The 21,086-nt window shown below is 46.2% G+C and overlaps 1 protein-coding gene across 2 annotated transcripts in view; it reads left to right on the forward strand.

The window, feature by feature from the left end:
* EXD3 (exonuclease 3'-5' domain containing 3) overlaps positions 1–21,086 on the forward strand; it is a 235,023-nt gene that overhangs the window by 42,126 nt on the left and 171,811 nt on the right. For both annotated transcript variants that reach the window (XM_075439348.1, XM_075439349.1), the window contains exons 7-11: positions 2,722–2,775; positions 3,244–3,383; positions 4,168–4,268; positions 12,627–12,700; positions 15,467–15,505. In XM_075439348.1, the coding sequence (XP_075295463.1) occupies positions 2,722–2,775; positions 3,244–3,383; positions 4,168–4,268; positions 12,627–12,700; positions 15,467–15,505 (408 nt within the window). The remainder of the gene's footprint in view (positions 1–2,721; positions 2,776–3,243; positions 3,384–4,167; positions 4,269–12,626; positions 12,701–15,466; positions 15,506–21,086) is intronic.

Below are 21,086 nucleotides of genomic sequence, written 5' to 3' on the forward strand. Positions count from 1 at the left end.
CTCCGTCACCTACTTGAGCTGGGTGGTGTTAAAATGATGTTAAAAACCAGCTTGTGGGATTTGCTGCAGGTTCCTCGGACCTGCAGCCGTGGTGCGAGCTGGGTCTGCCGCAGCTGGGGTCCCACGGCGCTGTCTCTCCACGCTTCGGCTGGATGCGTGTTCGTTGCTCTGCAGCCTGTGGTACAGGGTAGAATGAACATCCAGTGAAAGAGGCAAACCTAACCTGACACAGCGCGCGTTCATCTGATTGAGTCACCTGTACCATCGCTAGAGGTGGAGATAAAACTATGCCTTTAGATAACCCTTCTGCAATTAAGTTAATCTGAACATGCATGTGAACATTAAAAAGCCATTAGGGAAACCATTGTATGCTTGCATGTGAAAACTAACGGATTACTTGTCTAATAAAAGGTACTACTGAGATCAGATGGTGAAACAAGATTTTGACTGTTGCAAGTCTTTTTTTCATTTTATAATTCGGCAAACTGAGATAGCTGGGAGGAAAATAACACTAGTTGCCAAAGCTTTGGAGACCCAAACCCCTGCTTCAGGTCCAAACCAGAAGTAGCAACCTTCAACTTGTGTACAAGTGGAGAATAATTACTCAGCTTGAACTTTGTGATGTTAATGTGATAATTTGAGAGAAAAGGTACTTGATGCTTGTGAAGCAGAGTAGCATATTAGCCTCTGAACAGCTGGAAGAGTTGTAACATTTGCAGTGAGAGAGAGATTTGGTTGAAGATTTAGCTGGGCTGAGAAATGTAACGTGCCTTTCTATTCAGTATCTGGTTCGTAGCATGCAGTCGCTGCATTGGTCTTCGTTTCTGCTTTGTCACTGAAAGCTCCTCGGTTGATTTCCCTTTTTGGGGTGAAGCCTGGACTGTCAGTGGTGCAGTGTTCTTTTTGTGTGTAAAACAAACAAAAAAAGAAAACCCCAGATCCCCCAAAACCAAACCCAAAACAAACAGAAAAAAAATGTTTTCCCACTGATAACTGGGTATCTCTGTTCTTTCTGGACAGTAAGATTGAACTTAAACGGTGTGTGTTGGTTGCCTGCTGTTGTACACCCCATCTTTGGTGCAGCGGATGCAGTACATGCATGAATTTCCCGAAGGTGATGTAATCCGCGGCTTCTGCTGCGCGCGAGGCCCGGTGAGCCGTTGGGTTTGTCTGCGTTGCTCGGCCGGGGCTGCAGAGCGTGTGCTTCCAGAGGCGAGTTAAGCTGAGGCGTCATCTGACTGCCAGGAGAGGTCACGGAAAATGTGTTTCAAGGTGTGCCTGGACCACCACTTAGGCTGTTTTTCTGGTTAAATTTTTCTGCAAAGGTTTCATGCAGGTGAAGTGTAATGATGAGGTTTGCGTTTCCTTGCGGGGAATGCACTTTTTTTACTGTGCTACATTTGTTTACGTATTCTAACAAATACCACAGGTCTAAAATGCAACTATTTTGACAAACAAATCCATCCTTTTCATGATCTTTCCCTCAAAGCAAAATCAATCACAGATAGCAGAGAAGCCTGTTGAAGGTAAGAGCTTTTCCTCTAACCCTAACGTCCTGGTTTCACCCTCATCTGAACAAATCGGTGTTCAGGAGCTCAGCTGGTGACGTGCTCTGTCCCGTTGCTGCTTAGCGGTACACGCGTGCTGTGGTAGGGTCAGAGATGCCGTGTTTTCACGCACTGTGTACAACGGTTTTGGAAAACACAGCCTCACTTTGCAAGGCAATTAGAGGGACGCTTCACCGAAAACACGCTGGTTACCGAGTTCACAGTTACGTCAGTGCTAACACTGAAGGGCAGTAGAAGGCTCCTTACTACTCTATTGACTGGAACGATACGCTATATTAAAGAAAGATGTTATATACTTATTCTGTATTTGAGATCCACGTATTCTCACACACTATAGAAATCAGACACTATTAACTGCTTAAAATCCTAATTAGTTTATTTGCCTCTCAAGCAAAGCACAGTTACATCTTACTGCGTTTCTGTAATCCCCAGGCTGGGACAGGAGAGGCAGTGGCTGAACCAGTCCTTCTGGCAGCCGGAGTTGCTGCTGTGCACCACACTGCCGTGCACCACAGCAGTTTCCTCGTCTGCAGAAGATGCTGACGTGGAGTTAATTTGCGAGTGTGGCAGGTCTTGGCTTATCAAAGATTTGTAGGTACCACAAAAGGGAAAATTACACTTCTTACTGTCTTTTTGTGTGGTGGACCTTAGCACTTTTAGGGGTGTGGAGCTGCACAGAAACTATAAGAACTAAGACCTCTTGATTTCAAGGTCTTTTAAATCTTGAGTTGCTTTCACAAAATGCAGACATTTTACAAAATTCAAAAGGCACAGCGAGATGGATAAAGTAAACTGAGAAAGATGTGGTGGGTCAGGTGTTTTTTACGGTTATATTGATAGAAAATATCCATCTTGGCCCATTCTGTCCAAGCACTTTACTTTCTCTCTTTCTGCCAGACAACTTGATCTTTAATTTTTGCTCCAGGCTATGATGCTGCTTGGTGTGTGCAACTCTGCCAGCAGTCTGCTCGTACATTTCTAAGGGGAATGTATGGGGCCAAATGTTTATATGATTTGTACTTTATAATTTAACAGAAATAATTAACACGTGAAGAATTTGTATAATAACATACATACTTCACGTTGGAATAATGCCCATTGTTCCTCTGCGTTGTTCTTCTCCTACATACACAACTTTTTTTGTATTTTCTAGGCAGCCATACTGAGTATTAAGCTACAATTACAGCCAGATCAAGATGTGGAGAAGGTGAGTCATTCCCTCTGCAGGCTTCTCTGTCATCAGATCCACCTTTTGTTCAGCAGGAGATGCACCACGGCCCTCCACGCTGTGCTGCCTTTCACTTGAGGTTTTGCTTTGTTCCCAATAAGTAGCTGCTGCATCGCTGATGTACCTTTACATCTAGGGGAGTGACCGAGCGTATTTTTAGACCCCATTACAAAACCCTGTTTTCCCTAAAACCCTGTTTCAAAGGGTTGCTAAAATTTGTGTTGAAAATGCCCCATTACTCTTTTAGGCAGCGCTGGCTGGTTAAGCAGGGGGTTTGTGACTTGCTCGCCATGTCTGAGCTGCAGGGAAGGGGACAGCCCTCTGCCAGGTTTCAGTCTGCCATGTCATGGGCCTCTTCCATGCCCTCTGCCTGCTGCGGTGCTCAGTCTGCGCAATGGGGTGGTCAAAGGCAGGGCACAGGGCTTTAAATGTGATTTCTTCTCCTAGATGTGTACGCCACTACTGCTCCAAGATAAAACTAACTTGGTGGAAGATTATGTGGGAGAATATCCCGAGCTCCAGAGCAAGCTGTTGCAGATCCTGGACACCTGGTGTGAACCTAGTTTTAATATCAGAGACGTCACAAGGTAGAAACGCTTGTTGACTTTCTAAGCAGCTGGGGCCAACTTGCTGTCAGAGGACAGTATGTTCTCTGGTTGTCTATCTCAGGTTGTTTCACAGTGTCATGGAGTGCAATATATTTACTTTTCAGCTGAGAAAGGGGAAATTCTGGTGTCTGTGCCAGAGTCTTCTCAAACACCTCAGCCCGTAAGACAGAGGTCTTGTTGCTGTTGACAGATGCCAGGAGAGAGGAGTGCAAAATTAAACCTGTGCAGTAGATCTGAGCAGTAGAACAATATCAAAGCTTCTTCCAGGAGGTTGTAGCAATCAGACTCTCGTGCTTTGCTGCAGACAAGAGTGAGTTTCAGTATCGGTTGTACAGGTTTTGCAGGAAGATAATACTGTGATGAAGTGGCAGAAAAACAAGAGATACAAGTGGTTAACCTTCATGTGCTCATGAAATAGTCGTGTGTGTTTTAATGTATAAATTGCCTCTTGTTTGAATAGCTCCTGTCAGTCACACAGCCAACAGCACTCACAATGTAGATGCAGTAGTTGCAGTCTTAGTTCTGAAAAAAGATGAGAGGGAATTGCTCGCTTTCTATTTCTTTAAAATAAGCCTCTGGAGTTGCTTCAGTCATTGACTGGGAAATTTGTGTGGTTGTGGTGCTGGCTTTTTGCTGTAAGGCAGGAAAGGTAGCGGACTGTTCTTACCAGCACCTAGCAGACCCTAGTATCTCTACTATTTGGGAAACATACTTTAGGCAATTCCACAGGTGTTTGTTTATGATTTTGTTGATTTGCTTGCAGACAATATCAAGGCCTGTCCAGGTATAAACCAGAAAAATTTAACCGCAAAATGCTAAGCAAGCTGGTCTTCAGGCTCCTAGGCCGATTTAACGTAGATCCAGGTATGTGATATTGCAACATATTGTGGAGTTATCTCACCAATAAAGTACAGATAAAGCCAATTTGTCTTGTTCCATGTTCAGCAAGGAATCTCTTCTCTAATTTATCATGGGGAGTTTCAGGGTTTAATTAATGGTATTGAAAAACAAAACCTGGTAAGTTATGGGAATTATCACTTTGTGCTGTCGAAGAATGAAGTGCTTGTGACTAATAGACTGCTTCTTCCATGATATGAAATAAATCCTGACCTCAGAATGGCTCTGTGTAAACATGATGGTCAGCTTTGAGTTATGACTCCATTCCACTCACATAAGAGGCAGGTCATTATTCATCTGGGGATCTGTTTTCATGAGTTATGGGTCCGTCAGCTGGGACGAGATAACCCTTGGGAAGCAGGAGCCTCACAGCCTTTTGTATTCTTTGCATAAACGAGGTTTGGTAGGAGGGAATTTTAAGGCTCTTGCAGCCTTGCGAGAGAAGTAGCACATTTTGCATCACTGAATAGATCTGCTTCACTACCAGTTATCTGACAAAATCTGCTTTGTTTTGCTTTGGTTGTTATCGGGGACTGTTGATCTTTTTTAGTTCTTTTGGGACCTTGCATCAGACACCTTAGGTGCACCGTTAGGTTTTACCCTGCAAAGCTTTCCATCATCAGCCCTAGATACGCAATTCTCTTTTCTTGGACTGAAAAGAGTTTTCTAACCACAAATTGTGGGCTTATTACACCTGGCAGCAACACTATATTGCATATTAATCTTCACATCTGCAGACTGTTGTTCAAAAGTTAAGAAGATAATCCTTACAAACCCTCACTGGAGGATAAGTAAATATAATTAAACTTAACATGCTGGTGTGAAAGCTGAGGCATATGGGGGGGTGATTTATTTAAAATCTAAAACCTTCCCAGGAGTTTACTAGTCTTCAGTAATTTTTCCTCCTTTACAAGGCTGGTCGTGCAGTAGGCTGTATTGTCTTTTATGATCTGTAAAGAAAATTGAGTTGTTCCCCTTTCCTAATGAAAGATCCACCAAGGATATGATATTAATTGTAGAAGTGACATGGCTTAACTGTTCACATGCAAAATCCTGAGAAATGAAATCCGTCTAGGGGAGGAGCATGTAGCTGTTGATCTCAGGTGCTCTCTGTGGGATGGCAGGGTGCCTCAGCCTGGTGATGGTGTCCCAGATGTTGTAGCTGCTGATAATAGTGGCCAAATCTTGCTGGTCCTCCGCAACACACTCACTGGTGAGGAGATGCCTTGAGGTAGATCCAGATCCCATTCCTGCGTACGCTTCCAGAGAGTGATTTATCCTGTGCAGACTGCGGTGTCTACAGTGCAGGATAAGACACTTGCTAGAGGGCTGTCCACCTCTTGATGTGAGATGGGATGTGGGCTACTGACTTAGGGAAGATGCCAGGTTTGGGGCAGCTAAAACCAGTGTTGGATGACTCTTGTAGTCCCATATATGACAGTAGGTATTTATTTTTTATGTAATATCACATGTAATTCAGAACAAGACTTCACATTTTGCTGAACTGTGGCCATCAGTCTCCTCTGAAATGCTTTGGAAGGGGATGAATGCCTGCAGGGGAGGTTCTGCCTTAGTGCTGGTCCTGCTTGAACTGAGCTGGGAAATGCTGGCAGCTGGAATAATGCGGCTTTCCTTTTCTTCCACCCTCTCTGCCCTCCCTTCCTCTGAATTTCTGGGTGTTCTTTCTCCATTCTTTAGTGTAAGTAAATCTGACTGTGAGGAAAGAGCGAACAAAAAGGAAGCAGGCTAGGTAAAACACTGGTTAAAAAGCCCCTGTATTTCTCTTGTTCTGAGCAGCTCTACCAAAAGCTAGCGGTGAGGTACAACTCACACTTCTTGTTGCCTAACCTGATTGTGGGCTTGTGCGATGCCGCAGTCTTCTGCTGCTTTCTATCTCCTCTTCAGTCACGACTCCCACTCTCTGAGAGAGGCTGAAAGCAGCGGCAGAAGAGGGAAGTGGCTTTTGGTGAGAAAGGCTGGAGGAGGACAGCTTTCTTGGTATGAGAAGGCAAGCTTGTATGTGACTCAGTCCTTGCAGTTCCAAATCTACTTTTGTATTTCACTACATGAGCTCACTCCTATCCACAGGAAATTTCACTGTCTGCTAAGCAAAACTTAGGTGTTGATCAGCTGTTAAGATTTGAAACACTCCTTGGAACTGCCAGTCTTAAAACTTCAGAGCCAGAAAGGAGGTGGCCCAATATAAAAAATATCTGGAACCTCAGGGGAAAAAAAAAGCCATCATCTTAGATGAGTCCATCTCTTCTTTTTCTGAACTGTATTCCAGTATTCCTGGGATACAGAAATACACACAAAACAGTGCATGGCAAATGGAAGATTTTCTGCTGAGTCCCAATAAACTGTGTGTGGATTCCATTTAATTAGGGTTATTGAGGAAGGAAGAAGTTGGGCAGAAATGGTGTGTGATTGAGGAAATTCAGTTTTATAGAGTCTTTTCTCACACATGGGCCAGTATGGTCTGGTTTAACGAGCCTGTAGCTTTTGCAGGCTAATTACTTAACACTCTGCAGAGCCCCTGTGAGATGGACTTAGATTTACAAATGCAAGTTTCAGTCAAAACAGTTCTGAGAGATGAGGGAACAGACCCTGCCTAGGTTTGAAATGGTGGAGTCTCTTTTCTGTTGGGTTTTTGTGCAGTTAGTATAGCACAGAGAGTTGGGTGATGTTTTCCGTTTAAAATTCATTGGGCACGAGGTAGGAATGATGCCACTCTGAAAAGTATAACTGTCCTCAAACGCTGGGCCTCAGTGCCTGTGTGCCAATAAAGCGGATGATAGCGGTGTTGATAGCAAAGAGATGGTAACTGAATGCAGAGTTTACAGCTCTCGTTGCCCTGCAGCAGTGCAATGAATTAGCTGAGCACCTGGAGTTTTGAATGCTACGAACGTGTTTTTACCGTAGTCTTGAAAAGATAGATGTTTTTCTTCACTTGACCACCGCGTTATCCTTTTGGTTTAGCCTTCAGTTTCAGTTTGGTGTGAATTTTCCCCGCTGAGCCCCGGAACTGATCTGCGTGATAAAGCGTTCGCCCTCCATGAGTGCCAGGGCAGCAGAGGGCAGGCGAGGGCTGCTCAGCACCGCGTGTGTCTGGGGGGGTGTGGAGTGGGGGGGTGTGGTGGGGGGGGTGTGCTGAGGGCAGCCCCCAGTGTCCCCAAAACCGCTCCTGGGGTCTGAAGGACTCCTCAGCACCGTGTGTCTGGGTGTGGGGGTGTGTGTGTGGGGGGGTGTGTGCTGAGGGCAGCCCCCAGTGTCCCCAGAACTGCTCCTGGGGTCTGAAGGACTCCTCAGCACCGTGTGTGTGTGTCTATGTGTGGGTGTTTTGAGCGTGGGTGTGTGCTGTGTGTGTGTTTGTGTGCTGAGGGCAGCCCCTGGTGTCCCCAGAACCCCTCCTGGGGTCTGAAGGGGCTGCTCAGCACTGTGTGTGTCTGCACGTGGGTGTGTGGGGGTGTGTGTGTGCTGAGGGCAGCCCCCAGTGTCCCCAGAACCCATCCTCAGGTCTGAAGGGCTGCTCAGCACTGTGTGTGTCTGGGTGTGTGTCTGGGTGTGGGTGTGTTGAGTGTGTGTGTGTGCTCTGTGTATGTGTGTGCTGAGGGCAGCCCCTGGTGTGCCCAGAACCCCTTGTCGGGTCTGGAGGGCTGAGCTGCCAGCACATCGCAGGGCAGTCACCAGAGAGAGCTCCAGCAAGGACTGGGGAAGTCTGCTCTGGGCGCTTTCAGAAGATGCTGTGTTAGAGAGACAGTCATGACTGCTATAACTCTACAGGAATGCCTTTGGAAGGAAGAAATTTCAAATGTTTTTATCTTTTCCTTGTTGAAACAGAGCAGAAGGTTATTCCTCTCCTTTACATTTGCTTTACGACGGTGGTTTCGCCCCACTTCCACGGTGGTTTTCCCTCAGAGTTTTTTAGCTCTCGTGTTCAATACCAGCACATCTCTGCGTAGCACCGCGACTGACCAGAATCTCTAGGCTTACACAGCAGAAGACAGGAGCCATCCGTCGCGAAGGCTGCAGTGGCTGCTGAGCCAAGGTGCTAGACAAGCAGGGCGTTGAACATGCCAGGGTCCTTTCTGGGGCCGTTACCTTCTCAGCTACATTTTTGTCTGCTGAGGTACAGGCAGTAGGGTATGACCTGCTCTAGACCAAGCTTGCCAGCAGCTCCGAGGTTGTCATTGGATAAGCTGACACCACCCTTGGTGTTCTGAGCATGAATTCGTCATATCCAGACGCATGTCTAAAGAGCACACCAGAGATTTTTTTCCTTGAGGCGTAGATCGAAACCCTTGTGCTGCGCTCTCTGTTCTTCCTGCAGTCAGCTAGCGCGCCAGGCAGCAAAGCCAGAGGGTAGCTCAGGGGCTTGGGGGTGCTCTGAGGCTTCGGCTGTTCACCTTCCTTTCTGAGGACCGCTGAACCTGATCTGTAGTGGCCCAGAGCATTTTATGAGAGACACTAATGCATGTTTGAGGCTAAAACATGTAAATAAAAAGAGGTTTTCTTGGGTCCAGCCCTACCCTCCTCTGATTCGCACTTGGGGACCAATCTTATAATACACTGAGAGACTAGCACAGCTTGCTTCTCATCAGATTCCCCGGCAATCCTTAGCAATACCAGGGTAAAAGCCTCTAGCATTTCAGGTACCCTGATTTTATTAAGAAAAGACTCCTGTACTTTGTCCCCAAACAAAGTATGCTTTGTCTGGGACCTGCTGTTCTGCCAGGCCAGGGTGAAGGAGTCTCATTGTGAATGGAAGTCAGGCTCTCAGGGCAGTGTGAAGAGAACTGGGTCCACATCCCAGCTCAGGAGGCATCGCGGATCACCTAGTGGTAGCCACGCACCACACCTAGAAATATATTGCACCATGTCCCCGGTAGACACATCTTACCAATGTTTCACGAGTGAAATAAGTATGTATTGTGGGTTTCATACCCTGTGTGACAAATAGATTTCATCTTGACTTCCTGTGTATGGCTAATAGCCATTAACTCTCTGCTAACGGCTGAGAGCAGACTGGATTTTTTGCTTCTGAGTCAGTCCCAGATGTGAAATGTAGTTCGGATGAAGCACTGTCGTGGTGCAACTGCCAGGTTAAGAGTTAACACATGCCCGAATAGGTGCTTTCATAGTTACTCCATTTGTATTCCACTAGTGCTCCACAACCCAGTCATGATCCCGAAATCCCAGTGCTCCACAACCCAGTCGTGATCCCAAAATCCCATTGTACCAACGCTGAACAGAAGGATGGGCTCTGTTCTGAAAAGCTTAGGTTGTTGGTTTTTGCTCCGACCACCAGAACATTTGTTTTGGCTCAGGAGACTTAAGTTCAGACTCCTGTTCACGCGACTAGGTGTTTGACCTGGAGTAAGTTGCTCTGCCCTGAAGCACTTTGATTTCTGCAAATATGAGGTGTAGATGGTCATGAAACTGCAGGGAAAGGGTCTGGCAGAGAGTCTGCAGTACCACCCTCCTGTCCCAACGCCAGAGGAGCTCCTTCTGTTATTTCTGGTGTACGTGCAGTGTGGAACCTATTCTTAAAGACCTCCAAGGTGGAAAGTTTACCATCTCCTGTACAACCTATGCCAGTTCTTCTCTAGCCTTGCCATTAGATTTTTGTTGGTTTTTGGTTGTTGTTTTCCTGCAGAAGACTATAGTCACAATTTCTCTTGCCTTTATGGCGTTTGCTAGATGCATTTCATGTTTTACTTTGGGCTTTCTGATTTATGTGTTTGTGCTGTTCTTTTGTATGTGTGTGATCCAATTTCCATGTTCTTTTAACTTGCTGCTTGTGTTTGAGATCAATAAAAGCTACTGATTTAGCAGTTAAGCTCTTACTTCCCTTGCAATTTTTCCATTGCCAGTTCTTCTTAACTCCTTTTCCCCTTATAAATTATTTTCACATGAAATATTACCTGCCAGTTCTCTGAGTTTATTGAGGTCCATTTTGTTGTTTTTATTTTGCTGTTCTTCCTTTCCTTAGAGCTTTGAACTCTTCATTTCATTGTCTCTCTTACCAAGTTACCTTTCATCCTAATGTTTTTGATTAGTCCTTCTATGATTTTTGTAATAAAATATGGAAAACTGGATTCAAACTCCGTTCCTTTGCTACATCAGAGCAGAAAATCTCACTGGTGCCTTCGGAAATGTTCCAGTCCATCTGTGTTCCTCTGTCCTACTTTCCACGCAGACAGCTGGGCACTTAAAAGCCCTCAGTTCTGCCAAGTGCTGTGCTTTGGATATTTCCTCTAGGAGCTCAAAGAAAAAAAACGTTCAATGGATCTTTTTGGTGACCTAGAGCAGTTGGGCTTTGCTGCTTTCTGAAGTGCTTGCAAATCTTGACGTTAGCTGGTGATATTATTAATTCTAATGTTGATCTTACCTTCTTTAAAGAGTGTTGCTTTTCATGAGCTGATAATCTTTCCTCCAGGTATTGGGATAATATCCGGAGGAAAGATCACTGTATTTATTGGGATAATATCCTCTGGGAGAACTGCAGTAATTTCCTCAGATCCTTTGAGGGCAAGGGTATGTTGCCACACTGTGGAAGATTAACTTAAAAATAACGGCTTTAAACATTTCTATTCGAGGTGGGAATGTTCAAGGTATGAAGTGATGCTTCAAGAGCCTCTGAGAAGCTGCAGTAGCCAGTGGTACCTCAGTTCATCCCTCTGATTCCAGGGCCTGGTATTCAGAGATCTTTCCTCGTTCTCTCAGTTTTCAGTCCTCGGGCATGCCACGTGTGGGGTGCGGAGGGTGCTGAGCTCTGAGGCCCCACGAGTTTCTCCCGGTGTACGCTGATTCATGGGAGGCTGCGGAGAGCTTTCACTTTACTGTTTTCTGTTACCGTTTCTGATTGCTGGTCCTGCTCCTTCTGACTACCAGTGAGATGGTTTTAGCCACTGAAACCCCAGTGAAGGCTTTGGTTAAACCTTTCTCTGTACTTGCATACCAGCATCTCGCAAGAACTGACAGATACATATGCTAATCCTAGTTAATGTATTTTATCTTCTGCATTTATCTCTCTTTGCACTGGATTTCAAAACAAGGTGCTATGTGAAGATCTAGTTTTTTGCAGTTGTAATGAGGCATATCTAATGAAGATGACAGTAATAGAAATAACAACAACTGTTGCTTGCTAGCTCAGCAAAACAATAGTCACCTCCCTCTTTGTATGGATACGGAATCTCTTTCATGGACACGTATTTTATCGGATCAACTTCAGCCACAAGTTTGCATCCTGAGTAACATGTTCGAAACTGCTTCAATGAATTAACAGCACGGGTTCCAATTAAATCAAAAAGAATGCAGCCTCTAGAGACTGGAGGTGTTGCCTGTATGAGGATGCTACCTAATTAAAGGTGTGAAGTCATTGACTAACGCATATTGAACCAGCAAGTGGATCTTATCGTTCAAGGGTGGCAGAACCAGAGGTAGCAGTAGCTGAGGATTAGCATTGCTAATCATGGTTGAAAGTGTAAATAATAGTTTATTGTTTAGATAAACTGACAATGGAGCCGGCAATGTGCGCTGGCAGCCCAGAGGGCCAACCATGTCCTGGGCTGCATCAGGAGAAGCGTGGCCAGCAGGTCGAGAGAGGTGATTCTGCCCCTCTACTCTGCTCTGGTGAGACCTCACCTGGAGTCCTGCGTTCAGCTCTGGAGCCCTCAGCACAAGAAGGACATGGACCTGTTGGAGCGGGTCCAAAGGAGGGCTACAAAAATGATCCGAGGGCTGGAGCACCTTTGCTATGAGGACAGGCTGAGAGAGTTGGGCTTGTTCAGCCTGGAGAAGAGAAGGCTGCGGGGAGACCTGATTGCAGCCTTTCAGTACTTAAAGGGAGCCTACAGGAAAGATGGGGACAATCTTTTTAGTGGAGACAGCAGTGACAGGATGAGGGGTAATGGTTTTAAACTAAAACAGGGTAGGTTTAGGCTGGATATAAGGAAGAAATTCTTTACAATGAGGGTGGTGAAACACTGGAACAGTTTGCCCAGAGAGGTGGTGGAGGCCCCATCCCTGGAAACATTCAAGACCAGGTTGGACAGGGCTCTGAGCAACCTGATCTCGTTAGCGGTGTCCCTGCTCACTGCGGGGGGGTTGGACTAGATGACCTCTAGGGGTGCCTTCCGACCCCAAACTTTCTATGATTCTGTGTGTGTGTCTGTCCATCATTGTTGCAAGTGTGATGGTGTCCTGCCTTCCACATACTGAGTTTGAAATTGGGAAGGAAAAATGTAATGTCTAGACAGTAAAACTTCAAGGAAGTTCAGCTATGTTGTATACTTACGTTACGTGTCTTTTTCCTTCTTTCAGCTCTCTGCCCTAATGTCATAAATCAGCGGCACTTGAGAACTCTGCATTACCTCTTTTACAAGAGGTTTGTTGAGGTACGTTTATATGTTGTGTGGCATGGATGTGAACAAGGCTTTTTATTAATTTTGCCTTTGAGTAACAGAATTGACATGATTTAAATGTATCAACAGTATATGAGCAAGATTTCGTTGTGATTTTTATTGTATAGAAATGCACTGGATCTGCCATTGGAGCTGTGTTTTCTGTGAGTGAACAGTTTGTGTGTCCGTTCATACTCGAATGACTGGGGTTCGTGATGGTTCACCTCAGCATCCCCGGCAGTGTTCTGAGACACGTGGGCAGGTCAGGGTGTGCTCTGCGTACGTTCAGTCTCTCTCAGCCATCTCAATAAGCAGGAGCATACTGGCTAAAGAGTTTTTTGGTGGTTTTGGTCTCTGCGGGTTTGTGTGTTGTTTTTTTCCAAAGAACACTAGGTTTTAGGCATTCCGCATTGCTGGATTCTTTGTAGGCACTTTGCATTGGTCCTTGTGGCCTGACTGTGATAGGTATGGCCCAAACCTGCCACAGAAGCTTTTTTGTGCTAACAGCCTTGTTACTGCTGAGCAAAACAGTAGTACTTTCAGCTCCTGAGCCACTCTTTGAACTAACTTTGCTTCTGTCCAGCCTCCAAATACACTGGTACTTGTCCTGACACTGAGGGCTGTAGAAATAAGAAGATGCCATTAATTCTTTCTAAGGAGCAGGTTTCTAGGAGGCAGCTTGGAGGTTGACTGTCTGCAGAATTACTTGACTACGGTTTCTCCTCCCTCTCAGTGTACAGAGCCAAGTCACTGCCCTTTGGATGCTCTTGAGCATGCTGTGCTGGGGAGCACGTTTCTCTGCTTGTTAACAGGGCACTTTCAGTGCTTCTCTTGGTGGTCTGGCGTTCATCATTATCCTGTGTCCGGAGACAGATTGTACCAGCTTAGAGTAAGTTTTTCTTCTGCCTCTTCTGGAAAAAACATCTGGCACTTCTTGTATCCAGGTATGTCAATTGGAGTGTGAAGGACAAGGACCACAGAGACCGAATATCATAGCGAAGTGTTTCCATTTCTTGAATTTGAATTATTAAGATGTATTTGCCAGACGTGGTGTTTCATCTGTAGTTCGTAGAAGACCTTCTCCTTGTAGATACAAGAGACTTTTTTAACAGTGTTTTAACAGAGCCCAGCGGGTTGTTCAGATGTTCCTATGATACTATTGATCCAATCTTCAGAGAGCCAGTTTTCAGGAAATGAGACACCTCCTCCAGAAGTGTCTGTTCTTTTGTTCAAAAGAGGATTCGTTTGATGTTCTGACAGAAGAAGGCAGATGCATGTGTTTTTTCTGGTCCCTCACCCCTCGGTACTTTGAACACGAAGGTGGGATTGAGTGGTGGTGACCTGATGACACCATTCTGGCACAGGCAGTCCTGCTTGCAAGACCTCCTGATCCACCAGTGAAGGCTCTGATCTGTCTTTGCTGCCTGCCAGATCCACTGAGAGAAGATGTGGGGAGGATCGAGCATTTCAACGTCCTGCATCTCAAAGCTATGATGTTGGATGACATCATTCTAGAGAGCTTGGTCATCTGCAGTGAGCGAGTAGAAGGCATTTATCCAGGTGTATTTATTTAGCACAGTGGAATGGTTTCTTGATCTGGTGGTCTGCTCTCTCTGGCCTTCCATTTCCTTTGTTTTGGAGTATTTGCTTGATTTGAAGTATCCAAGCTGGCCAGTTACTTCCATTAAGGTACATTTGGCAGCTGTTTCTGGACACAGTCCCTTCTTCTGAGAGCTCTTTGGTGTTCTCTGTTTACCATTCTCAGCTGTGTATGAGGTCTGGTTAAATGGCTCCTTTATCTCACTAGTGTTTTAATTACATGCTTGTGTATCTCAAAGATGTTTTCTTTGAGGCTCTTACTCCCTGTTTGCCCTTGTACCTTTCCGTAAAAGTGGCACTAGTAATCAGTGTTACCTCTGCCAGAAGTGGGGGTGAGGCTCAAGCCTCAGTGGCTGGTCAGTCTCATGCAGCCTGTGTTCTTGGCAGAGTGGAGAACAGGTCCCATTCCGAGTTTCTCCCCAAGGTTGGCTCTGAACTGCACTGCAATGGGGATATAAACTGACCAGTTTCCTTTCCCAGACCTCATGATCCCTGAGGATTTTTCATGACTTGGCTGTTGAGAAAGCTTTGTAGGTTTAGTTTCTGAGGGCTCAGCCTTGCGGATGGTTCCTGGGATCACTACCTTTACTGGAGCCTGTGGGGATGGCTCTCCGCTGGGCTCGCTGTTGAGATGCGGGGTCTGTGGACATATTGCAAATCTGAGGTAAAGGCAACAGCAAGGATCCATGTGTGCCACCAGACCACGGCCTGTTTCAGCTTTGCTCAGCTATGTCTCTGTCATTGAAAGAGCACCATGTGAGCTTTGAGGCATTCAGAAACACTCTGCACTTTGCAGAGTGTTGTTAAGGTGATTAGTTTTCTGCAAACGAGCCCAGGACCCAGCTCCAGGTAATAACGAGAGTTCAGGCTGCTGCTGGGTAGGGGCCTGCCATTGCCTGTGTACTTCAATTGCATAGGAGGATTTTTTTTTGTCTTGCATGCTGTAGTGTAATAGTTGTCTGAATGACTTTATCTAAGCTGTGTTTTTCTGCCATGCCCTGGCTGGTGACATAGGAGAAGCAGAGGTTTTCCGTGTGCTCCAGGATGCATTCCTCAGTCACAGCTGATGCCAGGGTGTGAGATGGTGTGTTAAATGTTGGCTTGCTGCATGTAGCATTCTGCCTTTTCGGAGATGGCTCAGAAGTAATTTTGTCTTTTCAGAAAACCATGACTCAGGAGAACTGGACGGATCACATTCAGGTGAGTATGGATTTTCCTCTCCCATTTTCTGAGAGCTATTTGCTTGGGGATTGTTTTAAGATGTTCAGAATATCCAGATCTGGATATTGTAGTCCTACTATTACAATTTTGTACTTCCTCATAACTTTGTAAGAATATGGCAAAATTGTACATGCAGGGAAGAAAATTTATACTTTAATTCCTGTTATGTCTTTAAAAATGCTCTTGTTTGGCTGAAGCATTTAGATAAGATTATCAAGTGCATTATTTTACTTTCATACACAGTGTAAGTGAACACTACAAATATTTATGTTAATTAATTACAAGGAGAGGGGAAAAGAGAGTTCTCTTCAGGCGGCTAACAAGGGGTGTAAGTCAGGTCAAACGTTAGGTTTCTTCTGCATGCTCCACTCTGATCATTTTCACTAGGTTTGTTAGGTGACTGTTAGATACCGTGACTTCTGCGTCTTGTGCTGTAGGACACAAGTAATTTTAATAACACACGAAGAAGGGTAGCAGGTTTTTTGTTTCTTGGTGTATAAACAGGAGAGTTCAGGCAACCATGTCTTGGCCTGATACTACAATAAATACATGTATCATAGAATCATAGAACGGTTCTATATGACAGTGAAATATCAAGAAATTCCATGGTGACAAACCGTCAGTGATTATTTATGTGTCCACGATATCCCTGTGGAATTGCAACCTCGTGGTGAGACTTTGCTCCTTTAACTCCTCCGTTTGCATTCGGCAGCCGTGCAGCATTTCTCACCATCGGCTAGAGTCTGCCTTTGAAAATCCGTTGGAGTGGTCAGTGTGGGCCTCTGAGCGGCAAGAGGCCAGCCTGATGACTAATGATCTCCCGCGCTTGAGATCTTAGGCGCTGTCTATACACAACAGCAAAATGACTTTATTTTAAACATGAGATGTTTCTTCTCTCTTTCATGGGTCAGCAGGAAAAAGGACAATTCAAAAGGCATTAGGATGTGTTTTTTAAGACAGAGATCATTGATAAAATGCCCAGCAGCGCTTCGTGGCAACTGTTAAATCTACTGAGTGTTTTCAGTGGTGAATATTTAACTTCTGTGTACCCATGCCAGAGGCCAGACTGTGAGGAAAGGAAGGGGTCTTGCCTCTTGATCTCAGGGATCTTTCCAGTGAAAGAACTTTGCAGGGTTCTCTTTGATTCTCACAAGCTTGAAGGCCAGCACAAGTGCTGGTGCCTTGCTGGATCAAGCACTGAGATGGAATTAGCCGTGAAACATACCAGACATCTTCATCACAACTCTGGATCTACTTTGGTGTATGCAGTGAAGGGGTTTCTGTTGATGCTGTGGTGGACGGTGGGAAAAACCTCCTGGTTAACATGCACGATTGCAGATGGTGTCAATCATTTGTGGAGGCAGGAGGCTTGGGAATAGATGCTCTCTGAAGAGTGCTTGTTTGGTGCCTGGTAAGACAACTGCTTAGAGACAGACACAGAGCTCGACTGCATGAGGGACTGTGGCAGAAGGTCATCTTTTCTTTCCCAAAGTATTCCAGACTTTGTATATTCTGCATCCTGCCAACTTATGTATTTTTGACAACTATGTAATTATAACACAAGTAGGGCTTAAACTTCCCTGTTATCAGTCGCGACTCTCAGTGCTACATCACTTCAGAGCCAGCAGAATCTGTACCTATGCATCTGGAGGAAACCAAACTCATCGCCTGTGCAGGTAGGCTTCTGCTTCCCGCTGCTGGCAGCACGGCTGCGCTGGACGAAAGAGAAGTTACAAAGGAGGAATCTCTGAGCAAGTTTTGGTTTTCAGTGCAAAAACTAAGGTTGTCCAGGACTTCAGTGTTCTTGAAAATTTGGGCTTTACATGAGAGAAAGGTTCAACTTTCCACTCAGAGCTTCACCTATGATCTGACACGTTTTGACCAAAAAAATCCATTAGGCTCTTTGTGGAGCTGGAGGGAGTTGGCATTTGTGTTCTCTGTCCCGTTCGTGTGTTTATTTCAGGCTCACAGACAATTTGTATCTCCCAGCTCTGCCTGGCGATGCAGTGTTAAGGACACTTTCACTCTGAGGGTGACAGAGCCTTGGCCCAGGCTGCCCAGGGAGGCTGTGGAGTCTCCTTCTCTGGAGATATTCCAGCCCCGCCTGGACGCGGTGCTGTGCAGCCTGCTCTGGGTGACCCTGTTTGGGCAGGGGGTTGGGCTGGGGGACCCACAGAGGGCCCTGCCAACCCCAAACATTCTGGGATTCTGGACACGTTGCGCTGGGTGGGAGGCAGAGGATGGGATGCAGCGTGGCCTCTGGGTCCCCTGGGGAAATGGGAACCAAAACTTCCCAAACACTCCACAACGGCAAACTCTCAGTCAGAATTTTTGGATCATTGTTTCAAAAAGGTCCAAAGAGGATGGAAGTCTTCATGGGTTTAAGGCCCATTTTTGTTTACCTCTGTGCTGCAGCCGTAACAAAGACTTGAACCATGCAGCTATCAAGGGCCCTGGTGAAAGCGGTGTCTCTCCTCGCTCGGTGGCACTGGCCATGCCATGTTCGGTACGGTGGGCGACAGATGTTTCTGGGCTGGTATTTCTTTTTGTTCGCCCTGAGCAGTACAAGTACAGAATTTTCCTGTTCCTGCCCCGTGGGATGAATCGAAGGTGTGATCCTGACTGCTCCTACAAAAGGCAGAAACTGGGTAGTTAACTGTGGGGCCAACAGAACCTGTTTCCAGCCCAGCAGCAAACTGGTTTTGCCCCCTCCGCCTGCCAGCGCCCGCGCCGCTGCTGGGCTGTCCAGACTGGGGCTGCGCAGGCAGGGGTGGCAGCCGTAGGCAGGCAGAGGAGCAGGAGGGAAAGCGAAGGGATCAAAACGTCTCCATACCCTGGGGAAACTGCCCTCCTCACAACTGCCTGCTGGCACGCCCGGTCGGCCCAGGGGGAGAGCTCCTGTTGTGTCTTCTCCAAGCAGAGATACCCGGAGGGCAGAGGGAGGGGAGGAGCACTCCTCTTGCACAGTGCCAGCTGCATTGCTGTTGGTGAGCTTGCCTGACTGATTCTGAGCTGCGTGGAAACACACTGGAGAGTGCCTGTCTTCACAAGCAGAGGGGAAGGTGTGTAGGATATTGAGGGTAGATAGGCAGGAAAAAAAGGCAGGGCATGAGCCAATTGCCTGCTTTGCTGCGTGCCCTTCTGCTTCCATTTCTGCATGCTTCGTGTTTTTCGTTACTTTGGTCAGCTGCATAAAGATGGTAGAGTTGGGTAGAGCAACCACAGGACAGCCGATACAGGACGCTGCTCAGCGGCTGCGGAGGGCACTTGGCCGGCAGCAGGAGGGGCTTATTGAATGCTGAGGTGTCCCTGGAAATTCTACAGGACAAACTCCCTTTGAGACTAAAAAGCATGGAAAGCATTTTTCAATCATCTGCCAAGCTTTCAGAAAGTGAACACACAGAGAGCAAGAATATCTGTGAGGAGCCTGGTAGGGAAGCAACTCTTACTGCAAATGTCACTCGTGCCAATGTTTTAGATGTCAGGTAGTATCTGAGATACTTGCACGAGGTTGGCGATATGATGTGGGTCCTGCCAGGGAGCACTCTCTTCTCGGGTGGCAGCTGGAGCCCGAGGACATCTCGGACAGCAGCAGACACCTGTGCTTTGGCGACCTGAAGTTCTCCTGGTTTACCAGAGGGCTTGGGAATAGAAGGGTATTTTGCTGCACCGCTTGTAGTGTGCAGTGTTCTCACTGGTGTCTTGGGGTGACCTTGCAGTTGTGCCCTTCTGGACTCCTCTTGGTTGACCAGTGCCAAAGCACCCATGTTGTGTGGAGTCACCTGCACCCCTCCGGGTCTGGGCCTTGCCACGAGGGAGCTGTGCCCGTCGGTGTGAGGAGAGAGCTGCTGGGAAGCGCCGAGGCCGCGATGCCGTTCACAGGGCACAGCCTCAGCTTGATGAGGACAGGTTGGGGTAGCTGTGCAGGGGGAACGACAGAATATTATGGGTATTTCTGAACAGTTAGAGCCCAGAAGGCACACACACACTTGATGATTGTAGCGTCCGGAGTATTTTTGCAGGAAATAGTATGGCTGCGGCAGAGCTAACCAGTTGATATGGTTTAAAACATTACCTCAGGGTCCTTTGGCCCAAGAAGTGTATGTGTGCTTGTTTGGACTGACTGCTGTGAAATTCCTTCTCCCGTGGAGCAGCACTGGGTGACGGTGCTCTTCATTTGGGGTGATAACTAGAATCAGTGTTGGGCAGGGTTAAAACCGATGAGTTTGTTTAGGACTGCCAGCATTACAATCACCTGTTTGCGAGGTGTCTGGGACGGTGAAGTCATGGAAATGGTGCTTCCACTTTTATTGACCTTCAGCCAAAGGGCCTTTGTTGCTAAATCAGAAGACTTTCTGTGCTAGTGTTTGCATGAGGGAAACTGTCCCTTAGTTTCTGAAATGTAAAAATATTAAACCCTTCCAAAACTAATGCTCAGAAAAAGCGCTGGTGTTTGAAAAGGTGTTCCTTGTTCTTTGGGCGCTCCTTGTGAGCTGTGGCTCGTGAGCCAAGCCCTTTTGCCAGCTGATGGTTGGAACCACTCTGCCCTTCGTTTTGCTGTGTGCGACTCGAGGGAGGGTACGGGGGTGCAACACCGGGAAAAGTGGCCCTTGGGTTTTTCAGGCCCCCGTTTTGCAGCCAGTCAGTCTGCTCTAGTCTGGCATGAGAACGAAGCCGGTGAGCCCTGGAGCCAGCTGTTCGCCACGTCCAGCGCTGGGAGAGGCTGCGGCTAATCGCCTCTCCTCCAGCTGTGACAGGGAGATAGCTTACTTATTTTAAAATTTCTGACCATGAAAATCAAAGACTGTGCCAGCTCGTTCTCTGGGTGACCAGGGGTGAGAAGCTAGTAATTCACAGCAAATGTAGAACTCTAGTTCCACTGAAATTCTAGGATTGTTATGCTACTTTACAGATCATATTCTGATGATATTCAGAAATCTGCCCAAACAAAAGGCGTAAAAGTAGAGTACCCACCTTTGTGTGTAATACATTTGAAAAACTTTGACAATTCCTGGTCCTTAATAGGTGTAAATTATCTTACACTACAGCAAGGACTTGATGTAATCTTATTTATTTAACCAATTAATTTCTAAATGGCATACATCCTCAGAGACTGATGCCAAGGTCCTAATATACTCTTTCTGTGCAGGACCGTTTTGACCTCAATTAAAATGTAACTACCTCTGGAATAAAATGTAATAGCTGTTACTCTCAAGGAGGTGATTTTTAAGGGGAATTTAAAGGGAAGAATGCAATTATTTTTTTAAAGTTTTTGTGACCAGAACGCCTGGCCAGTAGTCCTGCTCTGGGGAATCTTTAATGAAGACAAGAGGTCAAAAAGGCCACTTTGTAAATATCCACGTCTACTGTCCTTCCCTAGGAGTCCTGAGTTTAGGCAAACTTTCAAATTGGCTCAAGATTGTTTTGAGTACAGGAAAATCCCTGCAGTGTAAGGAACTTAATATCTGCCGGGAATTAAGCATTCTGTTGAATGCAAATGGGAATGATATTCAGGAGGTGATTAATAAACGACTTGTCTTTCTGTATAAGTCTGCATGTC

Source organism: Opisthocomus hoazin, chromosome 19, assembly GCF_030867145.1.
Source record: "Opisthocomus hoazin isolate bOpiHoa1 chromosome 19, bOpiHoa1.hap1, whole genome shotgun sequence".
In the NCBI taxonomy this organism is placed as follows: domain Eukaryota; kingdom Metazoa; phylum Chordata; class Aves; order Opisthocomiformes; family Opisthocomidae; genus Opisthocomus; species Opisthocomus hoazin.